At 34.3% G+C, this 21,452-nt stretch overlaps 4 protein-coding genes across 6 annotated transcripts; 1 reads left to right on the forward strand and 3 right to left on the reverse strand.

Annotated features, from left to right (window-relative positions):
* Nucleotides 1-56: 56 nt before the first annotated feature.
* On the forward strand, nucleotides 57-1,631 carry LOC147535217 (ubiquitin-related modifier 1 homolog 2-like). Its single transcript, XM_086646818.1, has 4 exons — nucleotides 57-214; nucleotides 879-951; nucleotides 1,061-1,143; nucleotides 1,277-1,631. Exons 1-4 carry the CDS (start codon nucleotides 192-194, stop codon nucleotides 1,392-1,394), a joined length of 297 nt encoding a protein of 98 aa, XP_086502944.1. The 5' UTR covers nucleotides 57-191; the 3' UTR covers nucleotides 1,395-1,631.
* A 1,103-nt stretch (nucleotides 1,632-2,734) lies between these two features.
* Nucleotides 2,735-7,573, reverse strand: LOC147535218 (Glucose-methanol-choline (GMC) oxidoreductase family protein). 2 transcript variants are annotated; one of them, XM_086646816.1, is made up of 6 exons: nucleotides 6,433-7,573; nucleotides 5,280-5,921; nucleotides 4,617-5,011; nucleotides 3,649-3,938; nucleotides 3,218-3,493; nucleotides 2,735-2,986 (listed from the first exon to the last, which is right to left on the reverse strand). In XM_086646816.1, exons 1-6 carry the CDS (start codon nucleotides 6,515-6,517, stop codon nucleotides 2,929-2,931), a joined length of 1,746 nt encoding a protein of 581 aa, XP_086502942.1. In that variant the 5' UTR covers nucleotides 6,518-7,573; the 3' UTR covers nucleotides 2,735-2,928. The 2 variants fall into 2 exon arrangements, with proteins under 2 accessions (XP_086502942.1, XP_086502943.1); XM_086646817.1 differs by lacking the exon at nucleotides 2,735-2,986 and having other exon boundaries at nucleotides 3,214-3,493; nucleotides 6,433-6,885.
* Nucleotides 7,574-9,385: 1,812 nt separating this feature from the next.
* LOC147535219 (protein DJ-1 homolog B-like) lies at nucleotides 9,386-12,810 on the reverse strand. Its single transcript, XM_086646819.1, has 8 exons — nucleotides 12,376-12,810; nucleotides 12,083-12,283; nucleotides 11,480-11,629; nucleotides 10,640-10,822; nucleotides 10,461-10,544; nucleotides 10,174-10,374; nucleotides 9,844-9,984; nucleotides 9,386-9,747 (listed from the first exon to the last, which is right to left on the reverse strand). Exons 1-8 carry the CDS (start codon nucleotides 12,412-12,414, stop codon nucleotides 9,709-9,711), a joined length of 1,038 nt encoding a protein of 345 aa, XP_086502945.1. The 5' UTR covers nucleotides 12,415-12,810; the 3' UTR covers nucleotides 9,386-9,708.
* Nucleotides 12,811-14,641: 1,831 nt separating this feature from the next.
* Nucleotides 14,642-19,883, reverse strand: LOC147535220 (SPX domain-containing membrane protein At4g22990-like). Of its 2 annotated transcripts, none has more exons than XM_086646260.1 (11): nucleotides 19,597-19,883; nucleotides 19,113-19,186; nucleotides 18,289-18,409; nucleotides 17,899-18,210; nucleotides 17,321-17,425; nucleotides 16,757-17,211; nucleotides 16,300-16,595; nucleotides 15,925-16,100; nucleotides 15,569-15,759; nucleotides 15,285-15,418; nucleotides 14,642-15,201 (listed from the first exon to the last, which is right to left on the reverse strand). In XM_086646260.1, the coding sequence occupies exons 2-11, from the start codon at nucleotides 19,163-19,165 to the stop codon at nucleotides 14,963-14,965; spliced, it is 2,082 nt and encodes a 693-aa protein (XP_086502386.1). In that variant the 5' UTR covers nucleotides 19,166-19,186; nucleotides 19,597-19,883; the 3' UTR covers nucleotides 14,642-14,962. The 2 variants fall into 2 exon arrangements, with proteins under 2 accessions (XP_086502386.1, XP_086502387.1); XM_086646261.1 differs by having other exon boundaries at nucleotides 19,606-19,872.
* Nucleotides 19,884-21,452: the final 1,569 nt, after the last annotated feature.

Genomic DNA, 21,452 nt, shown 5'->3' on the forward strand with positions numbered 1-21,452 from the left:
GGTGTCACTAAACATTGTCGTTTCTAAAGCAGCGGCATTAACAAATTATGAGGCCCACCGTGAAAAGGAGGGGCGCCCTCAGCCATTCCCGGGAAGGTAATCCCGCGAATTTATTGCTTGGAAAACGAAGTCCAAGCTTGGAGCAAAAACTAGGGTTTTCAGAGAACCCCTTGAAGAGCCAAATTTGAAAGATGCAACTTACTCTCGAATTCGGGTAATTCTTCTCTATTTCTTGATTTTAGTTGCAAATTTGCATTCATCTCAACTCTAATTTCTGATTAACTCTGTTATGAATTCTCAGCCTTGATATCCCAATTTAATCTTTTACCCCATAACAACTCAATTCAAACCAGAAATTAGGTCATTTTCTTTGGTGCATAGCACTGTATTGATGCACAAAATACTAAATACTGAAACTTGTAGCTGATGCATAACCAAATATTTGAATTGTTGATCAAAAATCCAATTTGGGCTTAATTTAGTTCCCAATTTTCCTTTTTAAGAAGATAATACCGACTCAGGGAGAGATCAATTACCCTTTGAGATAAAATGATATGGTTTTCTTTATTCAGTAGAGACTTGTTTCGAAATTAGAACGAGGGTCATACTACATACAATTTGATTCATGCTTTTGTTTGGTTTGTTCAATAAGCTAGCTAACAACCTAGTCGCTCTTTAGACTCTTCTTTGACCAAAGACGATCCAAATTACGGGCTATAGAAAGTAAGCTTATCCGCGAGGTATCATCAATCATGCTCCCTATGCTAACATAATCTTGGGTCCTATCATGGTCCTCGTTTGCAGTTCTGAATTACTCGTGCTTATGTTTTTCTCTTGCTTTGGTCCATTTTGGTCATTAATGTGTTATTCCGTTGCAGTGGTGGACTCGAGCTTCTTTGCCAATCAGTGAAAATCCATAATGTTGTAGTTGATCAAGTTGGAAATGAGAAGGTAACTCCCTCTTCCTCTTATCTTAACAAAACGCTTACATTGATTGAAGTATGTTCTTTCTCTCTCTAAACTTTAACTCAAGCTTTAAGCTTTCCTGTAATCGTCTCAGTTGACAATGAGAGGCTTGCTGTCTTGGGTTCGAACTAATCTAATCAAGGAGAGGCCTGAAATGTTCATGAAAGGAGATACAGTGTAAGTTCCAACAAACAAAAAAGGGTTCCTCAAAATGATCGTGGAAATACTACCATTTCTCACAGAATCTTGTTTTTCCCGTTTCGTTCTTCCTCTCGGTCTTGTATTGACATTTCTTGAATAATACTTGCAGGAGACCTGGTGTTTTAGTTCTAATAAATGATTGTGATTGGGAACTAAGTGGGCAGCTCGATACAACTTTAGAAGACAAGGATGTTATAGTTTTTATCTCGACTTTACATGGTGGATAAATATGGACACCTGTTATGTCATACTTATGATTATACACCAAGTATGGTCAACTTAGTTAAGATCTGTCACGACTCACGAAGGTATGAATTATCATACTTTCTCTGTTTTAACGATATTGAAACTTTCAATATAGTAAGTGAATTGCTACTCGCTACTGTTCTACTTTGACTCTGTATTTGGATTCTATTTCAAGATCCTGAATGTCTAATCCATAAGAAAATGGTTCTTGATGCTAATGATCTACTCTCTTTGTGTGATACTGTCAGTGTCACGTATGTTCTTCGATTAACACCTAATTGAGTGACCCGATGGGAAATATAAACACTCGAACTTTTAGTTTCTAATGATGTCATGAACACAATCACAACCACTGAGACTAGATACACACACACACACACATAGATATACATATAAACCTATGAAGGAAACATGAGAAGTATTAAGCTGAAGTAGTCAGAGGGCAACTCTCCTTTGGCGGGGTAAAAGATCATAAACTAGCAACTAGCTGCATTTTTCACGGGAGTAGCTAGGAGATAGCTACTACCTGCCAATGGAGAGACGCCCTACAACTAGTTAGCTTATAGTAGTAGTAGTAGTCGAAAGTAGAAACCGATTTGACTCGCTTCCACCATTTTTCGCTTCTTGGGTTTTCTTGGATGGATGTGGGTTGAGCTTTATAAGACATTTCTTCTCTTTACAGACCCTAAAAAGTTAGAATAAGCCCTGGTAAAATGGCATATCCAATTAGAGTTATCCTATGGATATCCAAATTCTCTGTTTGCTTTTGCCCCCACATTTGAAGTCCCAGCATCCTTTTTTTCCTTTCCTTCTTTTCAGTCTCAGGATGGGCTAAGTCTTGAAATGTTCGTTTGCCAACATGTTAGATTCTGGTTTCCATTATTAGACTTCTCTCTTTCTCTCTCTAAATCTCTCTAGATATATCTCTCTGTCATGCTTCATGTTGAGATTGAAGAGATGCTTTCTTTTGATGAAGAGATCACGAAATGTGGCAACAAAACCTTACCCAAGACTGACTAGCTTTTGCGAAAAACCTTACCCCTTGAGCTAGTTTTAGGAGTAAGAGAGGCTCAAAACCACCACCACTAGGTATGGAAAAAATCTTAGCGCTTGAGCTAGCTTTTGGGGTGAGAGAGACCCAGAACCACACCTCACCCAAGACTACATCTTTTGCTTGATATCATTTGGCCTTTGTTGGACACAAAGAGTTGGCAAAAGATTACCATGATAATAGTGGGTTGACACCAAGCCTAACTCATTTAATATGAGCCTAACTCATTAAATATCATTAATCATATAAGACACAACTAAACAAGAAAAAGATAAAAGACAACTATTTATTTAATTATATTTCCTTTTTTCACTTTACATAAACAACCCTAAAATTTGAAAAGCTTAATTGTGAAGTTCATAGACTTCCAAAACCAAAAACTGAAAAAAGAGTAAACAAAAGAAAGACAAAAACACCCTTTCAAGTATTTTTCTTCCTTTTAGGACCCTGAGATTAAGTATTTCTTAAGCAGATCTTTCTTCTGTTGTAATCCTATCATCAAGAATCCTTATGCCCATGTACCTACATCATCGTTATCATTCAGAGAGTGTCGTTACAAATAACTCTAGCTATGATATATTTACTAGTGAAACAATTCGATAACTAAAGCGTACGCCATAATATGTAAGAAAAGGTGATAATTTGTAGAACTCTCGACTGTTTAATGATATATAGTTACGGTATAGACCCTAGCAAAAAGTTTGTAGCAAATATCGGCGGTATTGGTGGTACGGAATAGACAAACATATTTACCTTCCGAGCATCATAACTGTCGCTTGAGGATTAGTACCGGGTGAATAGTGAAATGTCGAACCATCTATAACACGAAGAGCATCGACACCAAGAACTTTATAGTCGTGATCGACAACTCTACCAACTTGACAACCTCCATGGTAATGCCATATTGTCATCACTGTATCTTTACAAAATTGTTCATATGATGTTGAAGTATTGTTGTGTCTTGGTAGCAAGTTCACTGGAAATCCTGCTGTCATGTTTACTAGAGCTTGCCATGATAAGTAAGGGTACCTATACTTTTCACATAGTTAGTTAGATATGTCGTTGTGTTGGAAAAACGAAATACTATACGAAAATATTCATTGTAATGGTGGTGGGAAATGATAGAACGCAAGGGTGTAAACGAAGTGTAAGAATAATACGGGGCGAAGAGGTGATAGATATACCTGAACTTTGAGAAAGCTTTAGATTGGACAACCTTCTCAATGGTTTTGACACCATCAACACATCTTTGTAGATCTTGAGGTTCTTTGAAGTAATTGAAAGTGACAGATGGGTTGGCATTAGGGTTCTTGGTTGTGAGCTCAAGATGACCAGTTGAGATTGGACCCATGATTTTTTCAAGTATAAATCCTCCTCTAAAAGCTCTTGAATCAAGACTATTCATCAACTCCACTGCTTTGTTTATTGCTTCTGGTGTTCTTTGCTTTGGTGGCACAATTGAGATTTGCCCTGTCTGTTTATCAATAATTCACATCCACAAATTAACCTCATCTCTTAACTATTACTACTAAAAATTATCTTGTTCTCATGAACTCATCAGATTTTTGGTTAAGAACTTAAGACGATACATTTAATCAAACTATGAAATTAGCGGGAGTTGAAAATTCACGTTATTATTTCTTTTGTTCTTTTTGCAAAATGTGGATCTGAAGATCTTAATCATTTTTTACAAAAATCAGTAAACTGTTATATCAAAGATGATAGTCCCATTACTACCCAGATCGAGAGTTTCCTCTAGTTTCAAGAGGAAACCATATTAGGATTTTCACTCAATTTCTAGAACTCTAGTTTTTATTCTGGTGGGGTTTCTGTATAGACAAGTTCAGACTTAGCACGAGAGGGAACCAAAACCAAGAGCTGAGAGTCAATGAGAACAACCGAGATAGAATGTTGTGCCTCTAACTCAGGCCTGGTCTCTCTTTATATCTTAGCCAACCACATTCCCGGACAAGATAGTGGCCGGGCAAAAACTTACGTTTTCTTAACGAGAGAGAGACGTATAAAAAAAATCTTATACTGAGATTTTTTGTATATACATACCTGAAAAGGTGAAAAATTCCAAAAGACTCCCTAAAATATTCATAAACCCTAAAAAAAAAGCACCTATAAAGGTGAAGAAATATATATATACCTGTGGTGAAAACATGCCAAAATCTCTTTGAGGTCCACCAGAAGCAAAATTTTCACCACTAGCAGCTTCAATATATGTACCAAGTTGAGTAATACCCACAACTTGAATGAGTGAGACTTCAACTTCAAGAGGTGAAGGGACATATATGGCATTCATTGGATTGTCTGACATCCCTTGACCTACTAATGGTTGGTCAACTACTACATCAATATTGTGGGACCTTAAATGTTCAGCTGGTCCCACACCACTTAACATTAACAATTGAGGACTCCCCAATGCTCCTGCAGATATGATGATCTCATTTTTTGATGAACCTTTTTTGTTCAAGTAAGCTCTATGCATCACTCCATTTTCATCCATGAATAAGACTCCGTGTGCCTTTGGCCTTGCTCTCCCTATTTCCACATAAATAGTCAACAAGTTTAGAACTCTATAACTTGTGTTTTCACTCATTTTGAAGCACACTTCATTTAAATGACACTGATTGTTAGAGTTCGAATCTTACTGTTTTCAAAATAAATATGTTTTTAGACTTCTCTTTTTGTTATATAGATTTTGCTTCTCGGATTTCATTTGTATTTTGTCAATTGTTTTAATAATTGGTTTTGCAACACTTAAGAATTTCTGAATTTTTATCGTACAATGTCGACATAAAATAGTTACCTTTGGTTCTAATCAAGATCTTGTGGACTGTGGCATGTAATAAAACAGTAAGTCCTTTAGGGTTAGCATATTGAAGTAAATCGGCGGCAGTATGTCGATGTCCATTACGATCAAAGATTGAACCACCAACTTTAGTACCATTAATATGATCATAAGTAAATCCATTATTAGGTAAAATGCCAACTTCTAATAATCCATCTCTTACTGCCGTTTGCCACCCTAGCATTTGAGGTTCGAATGCTACAATTTTCTCTACCCATTTATACGATTCATTTACGAGTTTACCATCCCATCCGACATCTCTAACATATTCAGGGGCTGCCCGTGTATAAAAGCCCGCATTTAAACAACTTCCTCCACCTAAAACTCGGCCACGTGCGTTAATTACACCGTCTTCTGATATAAATCGTTGTGAAGGTGAAGTAGGAGAGGGATCCGAAAGTGGATAACCAAATGAACTTAAATTTGTGATGTTTGGGTTTCCATAAGGTGATCCACCTCTTTCGATTAATAAAACTTTGTAGTTCGATGATAGAGTAGCGGCTAATGGGCAGCCTGCCGTTCCTCCACCGACGATTATGTAGTCATAGTATGACACATTTGGTGCTGATGTTGCGTGTTGAACAAAGCTGTAATTTGGATCTGCAAATACATGTACGCATACGTATAAAAAGTTTGTCACAAGGATAAAAAAAAAATCCCAATTGCTACATTATTATCTCAATTTCATAACAAGTAACAACATATTTAAAATTTTATAAAGAAAAACTATGAACTTTTTTAAAAGAATAATTGTGAAAAAAAATTCATTAACATTTGACTTTGAAATATCATAAAAATTTGAAACAACGACATTCTGTTTTCAATTTTCACTCGATAGATATGCTTTAATAAGAAACCTGACATGAAGGGGAAACCCATCATTTCATAAGAAAATATCTCTATTTACAAAAAATGTGCTTGAAACCTAAATTCACAACTAATTGTTTCAAATTCTAAAACACGAAATTTACGAAAAACAAAAATTATGTATCCTTATTATTCGAAAACCATAAGATGATTGAAATCAAAATCGCAGAACTTTTACATTATTGTTTCAATTTATATGGGAAAAATATATGATCCAAAAATGTAAGTAAATAAATTAACATACCTTGTTGAGAGGAGCAAAAGCCATGAAAAGAGAATAGTATGGTAAGAATTCCAACCAATCTGAGTGAGAACTCAAAGATGGCCATTTTTGTTTAGAGGGAAATGGTGGGTATGAATTGAAGATGAGTGAATAAGGACGGATGTCCTTTAAATAATTAAAAGTCTTGAATATAATCGATGATAACGCCGACTATAAACACAAGTACAAAGAGCACTTTAACCCCCCCAAGTTTTAAAGAAACCTCTTTCAACAAAAGAAAGTTTTAAAGAAACCTCACTAATTTAAAAATTATCAACTTTCACTCATTTAAAGATTTCAACTCTCTCTTCTTCTTTTTTATATACTTGTTGAAATGTAAAATGCATGAGATCAATTACCCTTTCATTCCCTCTCTCTCTACTTTCTCTCTTTAACTTCACTCTCTCACTCAGAGCTCTATATGTCTACAAGCATGTCTTTTTCCACCTTGTTGTGGTTCTTATAAGGGTAATTATATCATTAATCATAAATATTTTTTAGAAACCACAAAAAAAAGTGGTGTTTATAAAAGCTTTTGTGGAAATAAATATGGTTGAAAAATGACCAACAATAGAAATCATAAAGATAAATAACCATTTGAAACAAAAATAATGACAGTGGTATGTCTCTCTTCTTATTGTTATATTTTAAATGTTCGACCCATATTTAGTTAACAACATAATATAACACAAAAGTACAAAACAAACATTATTAGCGTGACATTACATGGTAACAAATAAGAATTTGTTCCTTCCCTAGCTAGTGTTTTTCGAAAATAAAAAGGACTACAGTAACAATGGATACTAAGTTAGGTATGTGGGGTGATTGTCTCTGCGTTCCACTACTGGTTATCTCAATAATGATTTTGGATTTGTTATCGTTCTGAATCTCAATATTAATTTTGGATATTTTACTGTTCCAAATCTCAAAAATATTGAAAACAACAACAGATGGCAATAATAACTTTTGATGATGCATCTACAAATCAATTACGTTAGGCTTCCTTAATTACGTTGAGGTCCACAAATAGATTTTATTTAAATAACGTGGAAATCGATTTGATCGCACACAACTGTATTACATCAATTATATAAGATCATTTTTCTAACCACGTTGTATAACTATCCAATATCAATGGTGTATAAGGATTGCTCATTAAGGAAGAGGTCCTAGTCACTATTTATTGCAGACCTAATGGTACCCATCTACCCCTCTTAACTCTAATTTAATTGTGACCAAATCCATCAATTTCAGCTTTTAGGCAAGGAAACAGAAAAAGTAAGCAAATTAAGAGAAAGATAGTTGTTCTTCCCGAAAGAAAAAAAAAAAAGATAGTTACTTTTAGAGTTGGGTTGCAATCCAAAACACAAAATTGTTTTTCAAAATTTATATAAAAATTATAGAAAAATTAGACCATAGTACTATTTCTTTGATCAGGGCATGGGATGATTACAAGGTGTCAATGTGAAGATCAGATCGATTCAAAAATCAACAATTTAAAATCTATTTTCCTAAATTTAGAATGTTTTATTAAAAAATTATGTAAAGAAAAAACTCAAACATTCTTTTGATCATATGTTAAAAAATAACGGAGTTAGCTCATCGGATTAATATTTTGCGAAAGGGTCGTAGATAAGTACTGTGTTTTGCGAAAGGGACATGACCGTTTATTATTTTGTAAAGGGGTCGTGGACTATGATTGACCAGTTAAATTTTAACGCCGTTAAGTTTTGACACTGTTAAATATTAACAACGTTAGTACTAACTACATTGCTTAATAAGTTGTGGTTATATTTAAGTAAAGTTGCCTAATCTGACATAAACCCTAAAACAAAGTAATAAACCCTAAAACACAAAGTAAAAAAAAACCTAAAATACAGTGAAAATCAAAGTAAAAACTCTAAAATACAAAGTAATAAACCCTAAAACACAAAGTAAAAAAAACCCTAAAACGCAAAGCAAAAAACTCTTACGTACTTAGTGATTTCAGCCAAGAAAGATGCTGACTTTTTTGAAGAAAGAAAATCAAGAGTTAAACAAGATCAATCCGCAACACCTCTTTATTATCCAATGAAAATCAAAGGTTGGAGAAAAAAAAAAGATCGAAGATGAACAGAAGAAGATATATTCGTGTAAAACAAATGTCAGATTAGACAACTTTACTTAAATATAACCATAACTTTTTAAGTAATGTAGATAGAGTTAACGGTGTTAAAACTTAACTGGTCAATCCTAGTCCACGATCCCATTGCAAAATAATAAGCGGTCGTGTTCCTTTCGCAAAATACGGCACTTATCTACGATCTTTTCGTAAAATACCCCAAAAATTTAATAGAAACCAAAAGAAATTGAAATTTCCAATAGTTAAAAAAAGGGTATCTAAACTACTTTGTTGTTCTTTCAACAAAAAAAAAAAAAAAGCTTGTTTTTTTTTTTTTGTTGAACTAAAAAAACTTGTTCAAAACAAAAAAGAATTATGGACTTGGAAGTTCCTAGATGAAGAAAAACCTAAGAGGAGGTTTTAATGAAACCCAACTACTACAATTTATGAGAGTAGCTGAATCCTTTATATTTCCATTTCTCCTAGGTAGATGGTGCTCTTAACTAAAATAAAATTGTCAGTTTGAAAAACATGGGTCCATATCTTTTTGTTGAAATAACTACATCCATTCATTAAAATCAGAAAAAAGAAATACTTCCCAAACAATCAAGCAACAAAGAACAAACAACTCCTAACAACTCAATCTAATATAAAGCAAATAGGTGACTTGATTGGTCCATTTCTTTTTGTCGAAATAACTACGTCCGTTCATTAAAATCATAAAAATGAGACTCATATAAGACGCAAGTGGAGTATCTAAAATAACTTCAAATGACTATTTTACCTCTGATAAAAACAATAGTCACGAGGCAAATTGTACTAAACAACAAGCATAAACAAGTTCCCTAACTTATGAAGTATCACATAAATCTTCGTAAATAAAGATAAACTTAGCAAAACCATGAACTGCCCCCGCCTAGAGAACTTATTTGGTATTTAGAAATACACTCAAACTTTGATTGGCCGATTGAAACTAGGCGAGTTTAGGATTAGGATCTATGAAGAGAATACGTTTAGCAAGTTTCATAGCTTCTTCGTGTCCAAAGAACTTTTGTACCATTACTAAAGCAAATTCCATAGAGGTCCCTGGGCTTCTACTAGTTATAAGGTTTCCGTCAATCAACACTCTGATCTCATCTTCGCTCTTATCGGATAGCTCATTGTACGTGTTTGGATACCCAATAGCTTTTTTTTCCCTATAATTCGAGTAATAGACATTCATACATCAAAAAATATACGACAATGTCAAAATTGGAGAAATAATGATTATTGAAACATGGTTCAGAGTATACCTCGAGTAAGCCGTTGGGATTTAGAACGATAGCGGGAGAATAACTTATTGCTCCATAGAGTTTTCCTGATTTTGCTTGCTGCTTGAGCAAATCTATCAACTTTTCCGATTTTGCAAGAGCTTGGGCACCATGAAGTCCGCCCTAGAAGAAAAGATCTATTCTTAAGAAATATTTTGATAAGAAAGTTAAGGTGCATTGTCTTAATCTGAATCATCTGATCGACTTGTATTAGACTTTGAAGAAAACAAACACAATTTGAGTGGACGACCGACATTTTGAGTGGACGACCGACTTGTTAATTACCTAGTTTAAAATCTAAACACAACTTACCGGTAACACAATAAGGTCAAAAGATTGTTCAGCTAACACAGAGAAGAGCACATCGGCTACAATTTTTATGTTCCGAGAAGCCACAATTTCTAACTCGTTTTCAAGAGATGCCACTATAACATTTGCACCTCCTCGTCGAAGAATGTCGATGATTATTGTAGCTTCGATTGCATCTATGTCATTGACGATCGGTACAAGGACCTGTTCCCAATCAAATGAGTTGAAAAAGAAATATAAGAAAATCCATATATAATTCCACATCGAATTATACTACACTTTGATAGTACCTGTGGCTCTATACCGTTGAATGTCCACGCTGTCGGATTAAACTCAGTGAACTCATATTCTATTCCATATCGGGGACGTAGTATCTGAGTAAAAACAAATATCTCTAACGAGTTAGGACAATAAATAATGTATGGCGTATAGAATTAGTATAAACAAGAGTATTTTTTTATTGTCTCACCAATTGTTTAGCAATTTCATCATATTTTTCTTTTCCATATAATGTCTGAACTAGTGCTACAGAAAACTCCATTCCTGTACCAGGTGCTTGACTGGTCACAAGTTGCCCATAATGGTGTACTCTTGATTCAACATATTTCACCTCAGGAGATAGTTTATCCTTCAGACCCGGAAAACAAGTGACCTTTTCACTCAAAGACACGAAAAATAAGAATCACATGACGATAAAAATCGGTTAAATTATGACATAACAGACCTAGTTCCACAATGCTTTCCTTCTAAAAGCACTAAAGTAGTGTTTCTTTTTTCTAAGTCAGAGTTGAAATCTAACTCGAAGTTTGAATTAACTTGAGCTAGATTTTGAAATGTTCTTTTTTTAGTCAAACTTGTGATGTCTATAAATCATCTAAATGACTGTTAATATTTTTATTTGATTCAAATGATTTAATATTTAGATGAGTCAAATTCAGACAATGAGAAAAAACAAACACCACTTAAAAGATCCTGAGTTTTGTCTCGGAAAGTTCAATCCAACCTTCACATATACACCACGTAGTTTCTATGTGCTAAATATTTTTGCGCGTGCCTAGAGTGGAGTTCTTTATGTTTTTTTCTTATAATCTTGTATACCTCATGGTTGCTTATAGTGGGCTATTCTTCGGCTTGGGTCCCGAAGCAACCGCTTTAGATGTCTTGGTTTTAAGTCGACTGAGGGAAATTTTAAATGCACTCACCATTTTTGTTATATACACTCACATCAAAGACATTTTTTATTTCAAGCCAAAAGAGATGCATTAAGGAAAAAAAAAAAAAGATTTTGAGTATGGTGATAAAATCATACTTCCTTTCCCTTCAACACCTCCCATGGTTCAAGAGTAATTGCAGGAGCTGCACAGATTGCAGAAAGAATCCTCTCTTTCTCTATTTGTTGTTTCACCATGTTTTCTAGAACCTTGCAATCTCTTAGAGATTCACAACCTTTAATTCCCCCCTAAATTCAACAAAAAAAAAAATTAAAGAAATTAAGATGGATATATATATATATATTTCGAAAATTTTAGAGTCAAATAAAAATTATTTTCTGAAACAAACTCTACCAATTATAACAACGAAACATAACAAAACGTAGCTACGAATCCTAAAGAGTAATTACAAAATAACCAAGATTTGCTAAACCGAGGGTCTAACGATATAACCTACTAGTTAGACAAGTCACTACTTAAGAAAGTTTGACTAAGATTTAGGCCAGTTGGTGTTAAACATCAGTTGAGGAGACAGACTGTCCACATCTGAACTTGTCTAACTAGTGGAATGAATTGTTGGGATGTGCGCCAAGTCTAAGGAGTCTAGAAAATTATGGGAAGCCACATCATATTCCTGCCTAGAGTTTCATGCATGTTAAACCAACTCCGAAAGAGAGAAAGAGAGAGGGAGTGAAGCAAACCGGAAGAGTAATAAGATCGAAAGTAGTATGAGTAAATGCAGTAATATGATCATCAGCAACAAGTTTAATCTTGAACCCCATTTCAACAACATTAGTATTTTCAACCGAGGCAACAGTAACTTCAGCTCCAGCTCTACGAAGAACGTCAATAATCGTCACCGACTCCATAGGTTCATTGCCATGTCCAATTGCAAACAACACCTAATTAGTTACAAAGTTCAGAAATCCAATCCAATCCAATGATGATGAAAAATGAAAAAAAAAAAAAAGGAGAAAGAGATGATTTACTATACCTTATTGGGATGAGTAGTAGTAGTAGTGGAATAAGCCATTTTTGATGAAACAGAGAGAGTTTGTCGTTTAAGAAGATGAAGAAAATGTTGGTTTTATAAGAGGGAGGAGGGTTCAAGTGAAGAGTGAGAAAACGTCAAGGAATTCATGACTCATTCACGAATGAATAGGGATCTTACTTATTACACCAAACTACTTCTATTTTAATTCTTGGTACAAAATGCACTAAAAATAACTAACCATAACAAAACAAGAAATAAGGTTTGGGTTCCTAATTTGTGACCAATTGTCTTTTCAACCTTGTATTTTACTTAAATTTAACTCCCTTTGTTAACATTTCATTGGTTGGCACTTGGTTGTTCAAGTGGTCGAAAGTGTTGACATAAACTTCAAAGTTCTAGAGATCCCAAGTTCGATTCCGAGAAGTGATGGAATCCATGGTTTAAGTTTAGTTGGACTTTAAGTATGTTTGTTTCAAGGTTTAACTAGTGAGTTTCCAAAAAAAAAAAAAAAATTCCTCCCTTGATTGTTAATAATTTTTTTTTACTTTCCAAAATTACCCTCATTTAGTTATTTATCTGATTCTCTCTATTGCTTATCTCAAATTATTCTATTTCTCTGTGGGACATTAACAATCAAAATGTTATCGAGTAATACGTGTTAATCAAAATGCAGTTTCGTTTATTTTACATTTATCTTTTTAAAGATATCACATATAGGTAGGTAGTTTTACCAATGTATACGTGATTTAAATTTATTACCCGCTCCAATTTCGTACACCTAGAAATTGAATGCCTAAAACCTCTTTCACCTCTAAATTTAGGTGGGCAATATATGGACAACTAATTATCTTATGTGGACAACTATTTTACGTGGACACAATATCTTTTAGGGGACATCACTTCATTATTTTTCACTTATGTCCTCCAAGACTTATAGCTTTTATTAAGTCCTCCCTCTTTTTGAACTGCCTAACCCTCTTTTTCTTTTACGAATTAATCTTGTTTTCTCAGGAGCTTTTATAGATTTATATGGTTTCAAACAAGCTGGAAGAACTCAACTCACCCTCATCTTCTTCTCCTTCTCATATAGTTACAAATGTGGGAAATCAATAGAACGAGTTGTATTTCCACCGTTCTTTTGATCTGAATTCTTCTCAATTTGACATGAAAATGTCATGAATCCCAAAACCCTAAACTACCCAAGTGCATCGATGTCTTGCCGTCTTTAGTTGCAGAAATTTTATAAACTAGTGACCTACCAAATCAAGAAGCCACCTTCACTGAAGCTATAAACAGATTAGACCTAGACAAAATGGAATTGATTTCGTTCGATTTCTATCAACCTTCTCGATGCAAAGACGAGTCCAGATGAAGATGATCCATCACACCATGATGAAATAAGGTATATGCTGATGAAATTGGTACTTTTGTGCCTCTCTAGTACAATTACAAAATCAGCACATGGTATTCATGATAATCATGTTCCATCATCTTCTTCTTGAGTGGTATGGGTAAGTTCTGAAGTTTGATTTTGGGATGGAATTGGTTTCTATAGGGGCATTTAAAAGGGAAATGCGGGAAATTTGAAAATGACGGTTGTGATAATGGTGAAATCGGAGTAATCACTAAGACTTTGATCCTCTATATGTTTAAGCCATTGAATTGGTGGAATAAGCTACCAGAAGTTCATCTTACCACAATCTCTTCATTCTTAATCACTAGGTGTTTGTCAAGGAGAAGATTAAGATGTTAGCTAGTGATGGTCATGGTAGTGATAATGATGGTATTAATTGGTGAATTCGGTGGTAGGTGAAAATATTGTGACCAGTGAAGGTGTAGTGGTGATGGTGGGGGTTTTGTTGGTGTTTTTTTTTTGTTGAAAGAGTTTTGTTGGTGTTGGGATGGAGGTGATTGATGATGAAGGAGAATGATGAAGAAGATGAATGACAATTAGAGTTTCTAATCTAATTAATCTATTAGTACATTTGTTTATAGTCCTCAAATTAATTAGGTTTTGATATCAAGGCCTTATAGAATTGCCCCTTATTAAATCAAAGTCAATTAGGTTGGGACTCAAAAATAGTTGTCCATCTAAAATAATCGGTTGTCCATATATTGACCACCTAAATTTATTATCCTAAAATAATGGGCTCCCATTATTTACACATTTTTACTGAAACAACATTTATTGGCTATCAAACAGGAAAAAGGAAAAAAATTCGAACAGAAAAAAAAGGAGATCAAAGAAAGAAGTGTAACCAAGTACTAAAGAAAGAACTCATTAAATGAATTGTACTACTGCTATATTCACATTTGATTATTTAAAAAGAGCCATGACTTAATCAACCCTAGCTGAAACATCAAAGTTTGAACTAAACTTATTACATATTGAATTTTGGAAAGACATGAACAAGACAGTGTCACGTCTAACTGTATCACGTAAAGATCTACGACTATAACCTCGAGCTGAATGTATCACAGTGCCAGGGGAGGTCGATATCATTATTCATTTTTCTTAGAGAAGACTTGGTTAGAGAACGTATGAAGTTATAGAGATTTAAATACAAGTGGAAATAAGATGGGATGATTAGTAGAGAGTGTTGTAGGTGAAGAAAGTGGCAATTATAGAGCCAACACAGATGATAAGTGAAGGAATTAAGGTGACATTCAATAACTTTCCTTCACCTAAATACCCTGCCAATGTTATTGTACCATCTGCCACAACCCGAGCTAATGTCCCAGCTTCTGTCGAAAGTAATCCTCCGTTGTATGTCCCACGGGCTAGCCTTGATGACATCACTCTCGATAGAAGTGATAGATTCACACCTAGTTTAATCAAGAAATCACATTGTTGGCTTAGGAGTTCGAATCAAATTTCAAAGTAAAGCTAGGGAATGAGAAAAGATTACCTTCAAGAACTTCGGCTGAGACAAAGGTGATAAGAGCAGAGGATATATATTGCGGCACAGAATACGTGCTTACTACATTAAAGCTTAGCAATATACCGATGCATACCATTACTTCCGATGCCAGTAATATTTGCCTACAATCAAATCAACGGGTAAGATGAAGAACATATAATATTGAATCACATTCTTTCTTATGATTTTGTCATACTATCTGAAAGATTCGCCAAGTTGGGCTAAACAATATAATTATGTATATCTTTCTGAGTTTCTGTTGGAAAGTTTACCTGGCTTCAAACATGTTACTAATATAACTTCCGACGAGAATATTTACAGGAAGAACTGTTAAACCAAGACACGCAAGGAAGACGGCCACTGTACTAGTTGACCAGCTAAAGTAGTATGTGGTAACGACGCTGGATTCTGAGAGCAAAATCTCCATTGCATATTTGAGCATGAAATAGATAAATAATTGGACCTGAAACGATTTCGGACGAAAGTGATATATATTTACTTTCATGAATCATATTTATGTAGTAAAAATATGGTATGACAACTATACGAAGGGACAAAAAAAGAGTTGGCGGATACTAGGAAATATCATTTTGAAGTTTTAGGAAAGAAACAAGAATTAGGTTTGAACCTTGACAGACGGTGTAAGTAATCTATATGCTGCTGAAATTGAAGTTGCAGGAGAGTGTGAATCTTCAGAAGCTTCATCACTAACATCACATTCTTGTTCTCCATCTTCATCGTCATCGTCTTCTTTCTGACTTAAGAGAAGAGGTTGCACGAGTCCTTTTTCTAACGCACTATTTTCTGTAATTTATGTCATATAACACAATCACGGTTTTGCTTACCAAGACAGTAATTTACTATTTTGATATAGATTACGGTCTTGCTAGAATTTCGTGAAATATGTAGTCGACATTCTATACATTACACAAGAATATTAATAGGCTTCAAATATGGAACTAGGTTAATGAATACGGTTTCTCAAGATCAGAGTTTTGCTTACGAGAATTAGCTTCTTGTGGACCTTCATCAGTTTCACGAGCAGGTTCTCTAAATGAAATCCACAACCATACTAAGTAGATTAACCATGACAAAGCCATAACCCATCCTGGTAAAGTATCTTCATTAAATGTTAACTTGAAAAGCTTAAAATTAGTTTGAAGTAAGCCGGCAAGAGCAGGACCACACGCCATCCCAAGAGCACTGGCACTAACAAATCCTGCCGAAGCCTGCATCCGTATTTTAAGAGGTACACAATCACTGATATAACGCCTATTTACAGCTCTCGCAGATCCGAACCTAAAACAGTTATAAATTAATCATGTAAATTCTATAAAATCATATATATCCCGAGATAGATTTCGGATATGGATAGAATATGTGATACGTCTAAACAGAAAATGAAGGAAAAGGAACAAGAAATTTCACTCAAATATCGGAGAAACAAGGAAAAGCCTTACCCGCATAAAAGACGGCCAATTAGAAGAACTGCAATTGAATTGATATCATATGCCAATGCATATAAAACATTCCCGGCGAAAAGAACAATACTGCTAAATACAAGAGGTCTAAAGTATGATCTATTTGACCATGCACTGAAATAGACAGAAGAAAACACCTGTGCTATGGCCATTGCTCCAATCACTATGCCACAAACTGTTGCTTGAGCTCCGAGGTTCATGGAGTAGTTATCAGCTGTTGGGACAACAATATACGTGTTGACCATATAAAGAAACGTGTTTGCTAAGTTCAATACAAGGGACATAAAATGGTATCTTTCGTCATTAACTTGTTCGTTGGAGGGCGTTGGCAACTCTTCTTGCACAATAAGTGCATGTTGTCCTAAAAAGTGGAGGAAGTTTGTGGAATGAGTTAGCCTGTCCACTGCTGTTTTTATTGAATCAATAACAGGATCCTGCAGATAATTACGTGATATATTATCTCTGCAAGTTTTAAGTTTTAACCATATTCCCCAATAACTAAAAAAACGATAGGTTGTAATCGGAATGGAAGTTAGAGAAAACCTGAAATGAAAAAGCAGGTTGATCATAGATTGAGTGATAGCTCCCTTGATGATCCCGAAGCTCTGCTAGATTGCGAGATATAGCCCCCACAACAGCTCCAATGCCCTGCACGTTCGTTGAAGCGCAAGTATTACCCAAACATTAGGCATTCTAGAGGAGTAATAGTATGTATGAATTTTATCTAGAGTGTGGGTTTCCCATATTTCAATAAGAATCATTGTTCATGTACATGTCAAGTCATGATTTCGACTGAAATAAGCATAAATATCCATGGTGTGTGGAATTTGGTGTAAGTGCCTTATTAACTGAAATTTTCAGCCGAGATATATGAATTTGTAGTGTTAAGTTTGTGGTCATCCAACTCAAAACCAATTGGCAATGAGCGGAGAGGACCTAGACATTATATTCTTGGTTGCTAGATCGCCCTACTCTCATGCGAGACTATTCTCACACGTAGTACCATGGTCACATTTAAAATGGAAAAAAGTTTGACTTGAAGGGTTTGAAGGACCCCTAGATGTCCCTAATGATCGCTATGTTGCTAAACGAAATGATCGAGTCTGAAATCGATACCCTACCACTTGCTTGAACACTTGTTGGAGCTCCGAGTAAGGATGATTTGCACGAGAGGAAACATAGTAATCAGTGAATCTGTAACCAAAACGTTTGTCAAACTTCTTCAGTATCTTACGTATTCCAATTGCATTCATCTCAACAAAATTCAGAAGCTTTAAAAGTTCACGGCCCGCTTCTCTATATGCTTCTCGAAGTTCAGATATATTGGATATATCAGGTTGTTGCAGAAGTTCTGCATGACTTTCTCCAAGCTTCGCTATCCTGCTCGCTAGTACCCCTTGTTGTTCCAAAAGGAACAGAACAATCTTTTCAATCTGAATAAAAATGAAATGTTAAAGATTCCCACGACTTGAGATATCTAATAAAAATTAACAGAAATGGTTTCACTCAACCTCAGTATCCAGCATTCGAGAGAATTCTTTGAGGACATGACGACGATCTTGAGCTCCAGCTATGAGTTGTTGATTAAATTGATTTACTTTCTTCTTCATCAACTTGTAGTTGATGTAATAACTAGACACATACGGATAAAGACTAACTAGTAAAACAAAATATTAATGAAGAAATGCAAACAAAACTGAATCGTTATTCATATAAAGATTCAGCTCATAGTCGTAGATATGAATATCATACATATTGAGGTTGAATGATAAAAGTGAAAAAACTTCATCGGGAAGCCATCTTAAGGCATTAGATAATGAAGTGGAGTATAAGTTTGTGAGCATCCAACTCAGGACCAGCTGGTAACGAATGGAGAGGTCCTAGATACTATGTTCATGGTCACGAGACTTCGGTTGGTCTTTCGCGAGAAAAAAAGAAACTTCTCTTGGTCCATGTGAGACTAGTCTCTCACGCCCCTCAACCGGGGCTTTCTTTGAGCCTTCATGTGTCTCTTTGTTGGGTGTCATGAAGAGTTCTGGTCTTTTAGTTTTTCGGGCTGTAATGTTTTGGCTTAGCTATTTTACCTTGTTAAGTTTGTAAACATCCAACTCAAACCCAATTGGCAATGAGGTTTTGATCCTAGATACTAAATTCTTGCTTTTGAGATTTTCTTGGTCCATGTTGAACTATTCTCACTTACAAAAGAAATTGTCGAACCAAGATGAATTCTCTATCCAAGGATTGCTAATGATGTTTGATTTGTTCACAAGATAATGGCTAAAAACATTGACGAATCAATCAATATGGGATGTTAAATAGATGAAGAAAAACATACTTTTGCCATTCTTGAATTTGTCTTTCCCTCAATTTCTTCCCAAATGCAACCATCTTTTAGTAAGCTCAATAACACTACAAACAAAATAGAAATCAAATTTAAACACCATCTTTCTAATTGAACTTCTCTCTCAAATTTAAACAAATCCCTTCAGACATAAACACAAACACCACATTGCCTAATTACAGTCCATGGACCATGCTTTTAATTGTCAAAACAGAGACAAATACAAAAACCCATTTTACAAAATCTAAATGAATTTCATCAATCTACTAAAATCTTCTTTCATTTGTCACTAAATCAATTCATTTCCACCATAGATTACTACAAAAGCTTGACTTCAATTCCTTTTGAAGTTACCCAAATTTTGAATATCAATATAGAACTTGGGATTCAAAACAAATTAAGAAAAATAAACATTCATGCAAAAAAGAAGATTATGAAAATGAAATGAAGAAAGAGAAAGAAGGGAAATTGCATAAACCTTCTTCACCTTGTTGATTCTACTATTTCCAAAATGAACACTTTATAGTAAGAAAGAAGGAAAAAAAAAAATCAATGGAAACTGTTTGATTCTACCCAGCACATAACTCTAGTAGATTTATAAGCCACAAAATAGGCAACTTTTTCTTTTTTACTAAAAGTAAGGATTTTTATATTAAAATATCTTGTGAAATAAAAAATAAGAGTATATATAGAATATGTGAGAGATGTATATTCTCTCAATAGAAAAATCACTTTGCAAAAACAAATGGATAACAACATACTTCCAACATTATGTTGATATAAATATGGTATGTCACTCTTACAAACTTGGCTTAATGTGTCTAATCCTATAAATTTCATTATCAACAAGGCTAGTTGTTCCATCCCCACTTGATCGTCTAGATAATTTGACAATAGGGTTGTATAACGCTTCAGAAATTAATCTTTTCAGTTCAATCCACAAACTAATCTGAAAGACTTGTTTGTTTAATTATTCAATCTAAGCCAATCTGCCCTGAATAGTTTGGTTCGGCCAAATAACCAAATCAATAATTTTTAATTTTAAAAATTAACTATTTTTTATTATATTGTATTTCTTTTGTTTTACTATTATATGATATTTTTATTTCTGACTATAAGATATATCTTTTGAATTAGATTGATTTGGTCCGTTCAAGTACAAAGGGAGATACTTAGCTTTGATAGATTGACTTTTTTCCTATTTTCTCTTTCTTATTAGAAAATCAAATAGGTGGATGATCTATGTTTATTGTTTTAATATAGACTAGCCCATTTTAAGCCATTTTAGAGTTATTGTTTCAATAAAACTTTTCAATACATAATTTTTTTGATACAAAAAATAGCTTAATTATTCAAATTATTGTTTAAATAACAAAATTGCAAAACATAGTCACCAACTGGAGAACTGGATCTGATAATTCTGTCACGACATTGATTTATCTTGAAAAAATGTGACTATAGCAGTACGTTACAATATTATTACTGCTTTAAGTATACATACTCAATATTGACAGGAAAAAACCCTTGCTTAGTAAAATAGACATGTTTGATACGATAACCACATTTTAGCGTACACATCTCATACCATTTGATTATCTCAACAAAACTACAACTCTGAATTACTTCTTAATGTGGCCTTAAAAATAAGAATGAATCAAATTTTGTCCTTATTGCATGCAAGATTCATAAAACTGGATGAAATAGGAATAAATTGTGGAAAGGAGAAAAAATATTTTCAACAGAATAACAATCATCACAAAAATGTAAGGAGTAACAAACTAATAAAACATTTTCTTGAAGATTCAAGTGCAATTTCGTTTGTTATTGGAGTATTGGACTATGTAAAAGAGGAATGCATAAGAAAAAACGTGAAAAATGCTTCTTAATTTAAACAAAAATACTTTTAAATATTGTTGAAACTTCAAAAGTAATTGATTTTCAATGTCCAAAGAAGAAAAAAAAAAAAGAGATTTTAGCGCCAAATCTTTTAACCGATTTTAGGTGGTGTGACATCCAGGACTTAACTGACTACCGAGTAACGTTGAAAAATGATATACCCACCTCCCTTTCTAAAAAATGATAGTAGTGGTTCAGCAAAAAAACCACCCAACGTGACATAGGGTGGTGCTAACATGTGCCGTGTCGACATGGCAAGCTTAGGTGCTTGTGGCAGACAAGACACTCAAACAGATTTTGTTACACGATCCCATCCAAAAAGCCTTGCCGCTTACAAAACTTGAGCGTGCACCTATAATCGAGACTCTCTTGCAAGCGATATGAGACAACCGCACAGCGAATAAACTATAACATATATGCAAAGAAGCGTAGCAATGG

Source organism: Eschscholzia californica, unplaced genomic scaffold (assembly GCF_041429995.1).
Source record: "Eschscholzia californica isolate CP2 unplaced genomic scaffold, dmEscCali1.0.p SCAF_6, whole genome shotgun sequence".
NCBI classification, from domain to species: Eukaryota; Viridiplantae; Streptophyta; class Magnoliopsida; order Ranunculales; family Papaveraceae; genus Eschscholzia; species Eschscholzia californica.